The 8,974-nt window shown below is 42.7% G+C and overlaps 1 protein-coding gene across 1 annotated transcript; it reads right to left on the bottom strand.

The window, feature by feature from the left end:
* Positions 1 to 2,243: 2,243 nt before the first annotated feature.
* LOC102005505 (homeobox protein ESX1-like) lies at positions 2,244 to 8,713 on the bottom strand. Its single transcript, XM_005410423.1, has 4 exons — positions 8,561 to 8,713; positions 7,989 to 8,364; positions 7,012 to 7,057; positions 2,244 to 3,046 (listed from the first exon to the last, which is right to left on the bottom strand). Exons 1-4 carry the CDS (start codon positions 8,637 to 8,639, stop codon positions 2,570 to 2,572), a joined length of 978 nt encoding a protein of 325 aa, XP_005410480.1. The 5' UTR covers positions 8,640 to 8,713; the 3' UTR covers positions 2,244 to 2,569.
* Between the last annotated feature and the right edge of the window lie 261 nt (positions 8,714 to 8,974).

The following is an 8,974-nucleotide window of genomic DNA, read 5'->3' as shown; positions in this document are numbered from 1 at the left end:
CAGCATTCAGTGTAAAAAGACCCAATGTGTAGGCAGGAGACAAAGTGGTACAAAATGCAAGAGGTAAAAAGTTTCCAAGCTGAATGCATACTGGCTTTGTAGACTTTGTGTAAACAGTTGTACAAAGCAAGACACAATGGGAACAACAGAAAAAAGGAAAAACAACAAACAGAACTCTTCTTGACCAAAACACACTTGTATGGGTACATCCTGCATTGAGATCTTCACTCCCCCAGGCGCCTGAGGCTCCTACAATAGCAATCTCTTCCTGTTTGCAAAAGCCCCACATGATAAACAGTTTCTTTGTCAGCACTTGAGTGCACGATTGCAACGGTAGGAGAGAGAAACAGTAGAAAAAAGCAGCCACAGCCAAGTAAAAAATGCATGCCTCCCGACAAGAAGTTCCCTTCAGGCTGGAAACATAAGCACTGGGGAAATTGACCTGTGTGAATCATTTCTGGTAGAGGCATAGCTCCTTGCCTGCAGACCTGACAATCACCCTGCACTACAGCCTCGGGCCTCGGTGTTCCCAATGAATCATTTTTCACATTTTGGTGGTATATTTTTCTTTATTTCTGTTGTGGTAAAACATCTAACATAAATCGTGTCATCCTAAACTGTATGAAGTGCATAATTGAGTGGCATTAATTTCATTTGCACTTTGAACAGGGCACTTTTTTATTAGTATGTGTTTGGAGTATGGAAGAGTGATATTCGCTTTAGGGAACTGGTACATGCATACAACCTATCTTGATTGTTTTCAATCTTTTTATCCCCCTTTCCTTCCCCCTAATCCCCTTTCCCATCTCCAAGAGTCTGGCTTTTCTGGTATGTTTGAGGCCCTGCAGTCTATCCCCAGCACCACAGATAAACAAACAAAAAACTCTAAGAAGTCTGTCATTGCCAGGTGTGGTGGCACACACCTGTAATCCCAGCATTAGGGAGGCTGAAGCAGAGGATCACTGTGAATTTGAGGTCAGCCTGCGTTACATAACCAAGCTCAAGGCCGACCTGCACTACAGTGTGACTCTGCCTCAAAAAAAATTCTCTCATTGCTAGAGATAAGAACTTAATGAATTTTCAAAAATGGGCCTGGATTTCTTCCAGATAATTGCATTTTGTGTTCTTTTCTACTGTAGCAATTTTCAAGTTGAGACAGCGTGAATAAAACCAACGTCTAACTGCTTTATTTAAATGTAAAGATTATTCTGGTTCATTGCTCAGGTACCACCTGCTTTTTCTGAGCAGTGCTGAATCAAGACCTATCCTTTCAAGGTCTACTTAGCTGGAACCAGATCTCAAGGATGCTGAAGAGAAAAAAACACTTAAATGTGTGACAGTCAACTGAGCTGGAGAAGGTGCTTACTTCTTGGGGGTACTGGACAGGAAAGAGACCAAAGCCTTACCCTGACCTTGCTGATGTGTCCTTATTTCCTTTGAAGGAGGAGGAGTGCTATGCAAACATGGATTCTACTCCTGTATTTTGCTCCAAAAGGCAAAGCACTGAGCAGAATTTGGAAGGCTGCAAGTAAACACCCCCCCCCGACACACACACCTCTTCATAAAACCCTTGGGGTAGCTGGGCATGGTGGCACATTCCTATAATCCTGGACTGGACGCTGAGGCAGGAAGATTGAAAGTTCAAGCCTAGCCTAGGCAATTTAGCAAGACCCTGTCTCAAAAAAAATTGTGAATGGCTAGGGATGTAGCTCATTGCAAAGGCTCTATGAGTTCAGTCCTTAACATCAGAAAATAAAAAAAGCCCTAGAAGCAGCTTCCCAGGCAGCTTTGTCAACATGAGTGATCTCAACTCTGCCTCAAAACACTGTCCCTTAGGAACACAAGCCACCCCATCTTGCATACATACATAGTCCCAGCGAGGCATGAACGGCGAGAATGGTAGAAGCGAGGGGTGGAGGAGGATGTGTAAGTCACTATAAACCTGTCATGGGTACCAGGGAAGCGTGTGTGATGTGTGTAGCCCCTGATGGTGATCCAGGGATCTCATGGCATGAATGGAGGCCTCCTAGCTATGTGACTTGAGCATTTTCATAGCAATTTCTGTCCACGGTTTACTATTATTATTATTATTTTTTTTTTTTTTTGGTTTTTCTCCGGTACCGGGAACCGAACTCACGACCTTGCGCTTGCCAGGCAGGCGCTTTTGCCGCTGAGCTAAATCCCCAGCCCCTGTCCACGGTTTACTAATCCCTATGCAATACACAAAACAAAAACTGTGCAGGAATTTCATGTCTTTATTGAAATTCAAAACATGCCCTAAACGTGGGCAGAGGATCACTGTGAATTTGAGGTCAGCCTGGGTTACATAACCAAGCTCAAGGCCAGCCTGCACTATAGTGTGACTCTGCCTCAAAAAAAATTCTCTCATTGCTGGAGATAAGAACTTAATGAATTTTCAAACATGGGCCTGGATTCCTTCCAGGAACTTTAACAACTTTAAACTTAACACATCTCAAAATGTTTAGTAAACTTTTTTTAATAGTGTGCTATTCAAACTTTGTATCTGGCCCCAAAACTCTTTGGAAAAACAGGTCACAGAGACCATTACTTAGTACCAGTAAGTAAAGACTATAAAAGGACAGCTGGGAGCAGGGAACCAGACCAAGTTAACTATGGTCAGACCAAATGGAGGCACGGGGAGGAGGAGCTGGGGGACAGGCATGAACACCTGAGGAAAGAACAGCATGGGTGGCCCGTGTGGCATGGGTGGCCCGTGTGGCATGGGTGGCCCGTGTGGCATGGGTGGCACATGTGGCATGGGTGCCATAGGCGGCATGGGTGCCATAGGCGGCATGGGTGCCATGGGCACCAAGGGCAGCAAAGGTAGCAAGGGCACCCCGAGTGGCCAGACCACCATTGGCTGCACATAAAGCCATATCACACTGGGCCTTATCACGTACACGGGACAATACGGGGGCCCTGAGATGGCGTGAACAGGATGGCCGAGGTGCATGTGGCTTGCATTTCTGATCCTTTGCGCCCTCCGATATCTTCTCCAGCGGGCTCTCCTCTTCTTAAACCAATCCTTCAATCAGAGAGGACAAAAGGGGATTAGTTTAGTACACCAAGTATTTAATGTCATAAAAGAAACAACATGACAGGCAATTCCATACGTCCTATCATTTTCAACTGCATCTGAAGTTCCTTTCTTATTGCTAAAATATCATAGGAAATTTAACACCGCACCCCTCCCCTAATGAGCTACAGCTACGTGCCAATCTCTGGTTTAGCTTATCTTTTCCCTCTCCTCTTCTTCTTTTGATCCTATATTTTCCACTCCAAGGTACAAGTATACCTGATGAATTGGACTCGGTCCCTGCTGCTATTGCTATGCTTGCCATAACCACTCTCCCATGATTGATCAACAGCTCTCCAGCTGTCACATACCCCTATCATTATGCAAATGTTAGCCTGGCTGTGGGGACCCTGGGCTTGGTGAAAAGTGGGTGTCTTTTAAAGTCATACCAAGGGGAGTGACCCTACTTTGAAAAGGTCATCTTCAGTGTGAATAAGTAATAAGATTCTCAAACAAAAAATCTCCTTCAGAGAAATTTTGTATGTATGTATATACAGGATAGATAACATGGTTGTTCTTCTATCTGCTGTTTCTATGCTGAAAGAAACTGTCAATGAGTCTTTGGTTGACCAGTACTGCATGTCTATATCTGTTTTCATGAGAAGCCACTTTGAAGATATCAATATGTAATACAACCACCATTGTTAATTCCCTACCACTTTGTTTGTAACTCTGTATTGTCTGTATTGTGCTTGTGATATGTTGTAAAATGTTGTATGTCTGTTAATGTTTCCCTCCTTTTATCCTTAAAATAAAAAAAAAGAAAAATCAATAAGCAATAATACAAAAGAGAGGAAATAAATATATGTAACATTTTGTCATTAGTCTAAGCACAGATTCCATCTCACCCTGGAAAGAATGGCTATTATCAAGAAATCAACCAATAATAAATGCTAGAGGGACTGTGGGGAGAAAAGAGCCCTTCTGCACTGTCGGTGGAACTGTAAAGTGGTATGACCACAGTGGAAATTAGTGTAGAGATTCCTCAAAAATTTAAAACTAGAGGTTCCACTTGACCCAGCTATTCCTCTTCTTAGTATCTTCCCAAAATAGTTAAAAGCACCATACCACAGTGATATATGAACACCCATGTTACAACAGCACAACTTGTAATAGCTAAATCTTGGGAACAGTCTAGAAATCCATCAACAGACGAATGAATAAATAAAATGTGGTATTTACATACAATGGAGTACTACTACACCATAAAGAAGGGTAATCTTGAGACATTTTTAGGTAAATGAATGCACCTGGAGACCATACTTTTAAATGAAATAAATTGGACACATCTTTAAATATCATAATATTTCTCTTGTGTGAGAAGCTGAAAGTGTAAAGAGGGACCAAATTTGGATAGATATTGGGAAATAGGAAGAAAATATTCAAATGGGAAGGGGAACAAGGGAGAGGGGGAAGGAGAAGGAAAGGAAGGAAAAAAGAAAAAGGGAATAGAAGCAAAAATGAAAACAAAACTTTTGTAAATAAGGAGGGGGAAAAGTGTTGAAGGGGAAGGTAATGGGGAAAAAGAAAAATCAAGATACATTATGTACAGGTACAAATTCCCTATGATGAATATCATCATTATGTAAGTGTACCAATAAAATTAATTTTTAAAAAACCCTTTTGGAGCCGAGTGACATATGCCTGTAATTCCAGAATTTGGGAGGCTGAGGTTGGAGTGCCGAGAGTTTAAGGCCTACCTGGCAACTTAGTGCGATCCTGTCTCAAAATTTAAAAAGGCTGGGGTTTTAGCTCAACAGCTCCCTCTGTTCAATCCTCAGTATCAAAAAATATAATGGCTTTTTTTGTGGGGGTGAATATTCATGTAAAATATTTAACAACCTATGAGAACATTATCTTTTCCATTATTGAGAGCATGGGATTCTGCCTTCAAAATTCCTTTGAGAGAAAACTAGGTAAACCTAGGAGGGAGACAGCAACTCATCAGTCCGCCACCTTTTGTCTCCAACTTGCTTTACCAGCCTGGGTAAAAAAAAAAAAAAAAAGTGCTTTCCTCCAACCTGAGCCATGCCTGATTGTGAGCCTGGCCTTGTGGCATTAGGATGCCAGCCTCGGGGGCCTGCTTTGTTGGGCTGCTTTTCTAGAAGCCATCAGCACCTGGCCTGAAATGCCTGTCACTGCAATCACACATGCAAACTCAGGAGCAAAGCTAATAACATCATCCTGCTTTTTTCTTTTTTTATTCTTTTCCTTTTCTCAAACTCCTTTAATACAATTTGTGGCTTTCTTTGCAGTGGGCAGGATCTCACTAGGTAGCCCAGGCTGACCTCAAACTCACGGCAATCCTCCTGCATCAGCCTTCAGAGTGCTGGGATTACAGGCGTGTGCTACCAGACTTGGCCTTTTTTTCAATTTATGGCTTTATATGGCCTCTAATAATCACCTGTGGATCCAATGACCTACAAATTAGTTATCACTCCCTAAACAAATGAAAAATATTTCAAATTACCACAGGTAAGAATCTAGCCTGAACTGAGAACCACACCTTACTTAGCAACATATTCCATAAAACACATTTCCTCATAACAATACAACTAAAAGGAAGAAAAATTCTCTTATGTATTAGAAATTGCTCAAGAACATATTCACTAAGTTTCAAAAAGTCAACTGTAAGCCACATATGGTTATGCATGTCATGATCCCAGAACTCTGGAAGGCTGGGGCAGGAAGATTACAAGTTTGAGCTCAGCCTGTGTATCTCTGTCTCAAAATAAAAAATAAAAATGGACTTGGGGTGTAGCTCAGTTTGAAGGCCCTGAGTTCAATCTCCAGTACTACAAAAAAAAAAAAAACAAAAAAAAAAACAAGGTTCAATGTGTGTAGTTTCTCCAAGGCATATTCTATATATAATTCTTGCTGACATTTCCACTTTTCTTAGGTCAGCAGAAATTTCTAAAGAATTGTTCTTTTACTTTGTGGGTTTTTTTTTTTTTTTGGTACCAGGAATCGAACTCAGGACCTTGCACTTGCAAGACAGGGACTGTGCCACTGAGCTATATCCCTGGCCCTAGAAGTTTCTTTTTTTGTTGGTATAGTTTGTTTTTGTTTCAGAGAAATTTCCAAGGGTTCACATATTCCTCCCATCTTCGCCATAATGTACAACCTACTATACTAGCAATATTTTCAAGCTGACACATCAAAGTGTCACAGAAAATTAAAATTTAGAGCTGCCAATCTTTGTACAGCTTTACCAAGGATTTAAAAAAAAAGAACAATAGGAGGAGCAGGTATTTGGACCTTCTGCGCCCCATTCCTATTAGTTGCAGTTTAACTGACATACCTTAATTACACATGTGTTCTGGCTGTGAATTTTTCCCTCATTTCAAATGCTTCAATATTTATAAATTTCATTCTTAAGAAATGAGTTTATGCTTGATTTTATATATTTTAAATAATTTAGTGTCATGGGACTTCTTAGTGTACTATTTGAATAATTCCCACGTCAGACTTAGCCCCAGTATGATTCCTCATGGAAATGCCACCTAAAGGATACCAGTGTTAAGAACTGAACTTCATTATATATAGTTATAGCTATAATTCATAAATCTATGTCTTTGTATATAATATATATATACATTCCTAATTTAGAATCAGTATTCATAATTTATACTAAAATATAAATTATACATAGATATGTAAGAAATAAAAAATAACTCAGCAACACTGTTTTTTCCTTTAGAAAGTCCTGTTCCCTTGGAAAATGGGAAATTTCCACATGCCAGGGCTTTCTCGTTTTCCACTCACAAAGACCCCAAAATTTAAAGTTCATTCCCTAAACATGGAGAAGGCACCAAATACAACAACTCAACGATATCCCAGACAAAGGAGTCCAAGCCCTGAAGCCGGTTCTCAAATGGCTGCCCTGCCAAATTGCTTTTTTCAGATTTATTCACCTGGATTCTGGCTTCAGCCACACGCATGCGTCTTGCAAGTTCTTTTCTGAGGAGAAAAATTTACAAATGTTCAGTATTTGGCATTTTGGATGACATAACAATACGCAAAGTTCATTTCGTGTATTTTTAAAAATTGTTCATCCCATCAAACCTCCCCACAACACGCATGCACACACTATTCTGTATGTACGTGGAGGCTTGCTTTAGGAGCAGTTTTCTCACAGGTATGAACACTGAGGGGCTGCCAAAATATCAATAAGTACAAGAAATCGTGTTCGTGTATTTCAAATATAAATATTATTGAAAAGCTGGGCTACAGATATAGCTCAGTAGCATAGCACTAGCCTGCCTGGCAAGCGAAGGTCCTGAGAAATTAAAGCAAAACAACAATCCGTAATGAGCAGATTTAACAAAAATTTAAATACAGACGGCATTCCACACTGCACTTGTTTAAATAACCATGTCTAGGGGTTTCTTAGCCTAGTTCTAACAGAAACTTGTTTATTAAAAAAAACGCCGGCCGAGCGCAGAGAGGCATGTCTGTAATCCCACGTTCGGCAGAAGCCGAGGCAAGAGAATCTCAAATTCCGGGCCAGCCTGGGAAACTCTGTAAGGCCTTGTCTAAAAATAACGTAAATAAGGCCTTGGGGTTTAGCTCCATGGCAAAGCACTTGCGGAGTGCGGCCCTGGCCCCAGGTTCAATCCGGAGCACGGAAACAAAACACATACATAAAAAGCAAACAAAACCCTCCCCCCAAAAAGCAGGCACTGTCCAACGTTTGCCAACATGATTTATGTAAACGCTTCACGAAAAGGTTTATTTTCATTCCCAGTTGGCATAGCCCCCACCACTGCCCTCGAGAAGTCTTGGGTCGGCTTTTATTTCAAGAGAGGAAAAGTGGGAGCCGAGGGACAGCAAACGGCCTAGACGACGAACACTCCCTGCAAACCCAGCCCGAGTGGGCCAATCTGCTTACCGCGCTGGTTTGCTGGGGTTCTTGTTGCGATGGAAATAGTTCTCCAGCTCCTGCAGCTGCGACTGGGTGAAACTCCTAAGGTAGGGGCGCCATTGCCGGTGCCGGCCATTTTCGTGGTCCCCGTCCTGGGGGTTCTGCTCCTCTTGCTGATCCTCGTCACTGCTGCTGGAGCTACTGCTTTCTTTGCCCTTGTCGTCTGTGGGGTCGGGAGCGCCAGCGCCAGCTTGGCCTTCCCTTTCTCCTCCTAATTCCTCTTGTTTTTCTTCTTTCTCGTCTGCTGCTGCTGCTGCTGCTGCTCCCTGCTCAGCCTCACTCTGTACGTCCTCTTCGCCATCTTTTTTCTCTTCAGCAGACGAAACTGCAGTTGGCTTTATATCTGTAAAGAGGAAAACACAAAGAAAAAGATAAGCGCTTCCGAAAGCAGGGTCGAAAGCTGGGTTCGAGCGAGCGAGCTAGCGAAGGCTCGGGCGCAGTGGCAGGGTGGGGGAGGGCAGCGTCCATCTACTCGTCTCTCCCCTGGAGTGTTTGCTTCTTCGAGTTTGTTAAAGCATTCGTCTGATACAGGTACTGACCATGCTGGTCCTCCTGGTCCTCCGGTTCGACTCCCAGGCCTAGCAAATTGTAGCTGTAATCCTTCGGAGGACGCTCCATGTCCCGCGCACGTCGGTTAGTGAAGCTGTGCCGCTTCGGAAGATTCGGAAGGAATCGGAGGCCCCGTGCGCTCACCCGAGCAGAGCTAAAGATGTGATTGGCAGGAAGGGTTTTCTTCCTGGCCCGGAGACTCACTAACATTGTATCCACTCATAGCCGCCCTGTTTGGCGCGCAGGTGGGCATGTCCTAGTGCACAACTTGGGCCTGCAAGAAACAGTTTAGCTGGCTATTCCCACCTTGTCTTTTTCTCGCCTTAAAGTATCTTCCTAGGGAAGGGGATGTGCTGAACTGTGCAAACATTTGCAGGGAGCAACAGATAGACCACACACTAGCT

The sequence above is a fragment of the Chinchilla lanigera genome, unplaced genomic scaffold (assembly GCF_000276665.1).
Source record: "Chinchilla lanigera isolate Chin_1 unplaced genomic scaffold, ChiLan1.0 scaffold00133, whole genome shotgun sequence".
NCBI lineage: Eukaryota > Metazoa > Chordata > Mammalia > Rodentia > Chinchillidae > Chinchilla > Chinchilla lanigera.
This window is presented reverse-complemented; position numbering and strand designations above follow the sequence as displayed.

What these genes read in the sequence shown, in the direction of transcription:
- LOC102005505 (XM_005410423.1), bottom strand. Translation starts at nt 8,639, where the DNA reads ATGGAGCGTCCTCCGAAGGATTACAGCTACAATTTGCTAGGCCTGGGA. An exon ending in AACCCCAGCAAACCAGCGCG is followed by an intron (nt 7,058 to 7,988) that starts GTAAGCAGATTG and finishes TTTTCTCCTCAG; the next exon opens with AAAAGAACTTGCAAGACGCA. An exon ending in TGGCTGAAGCCAGAATCCAG is followed by an intron (nt 3,047 to 7,011) that starts GTGAATAAATCT and finishes CTCTGATTGAAG; the next exon opens with GATTGGTTTAAGAAGAGGAG.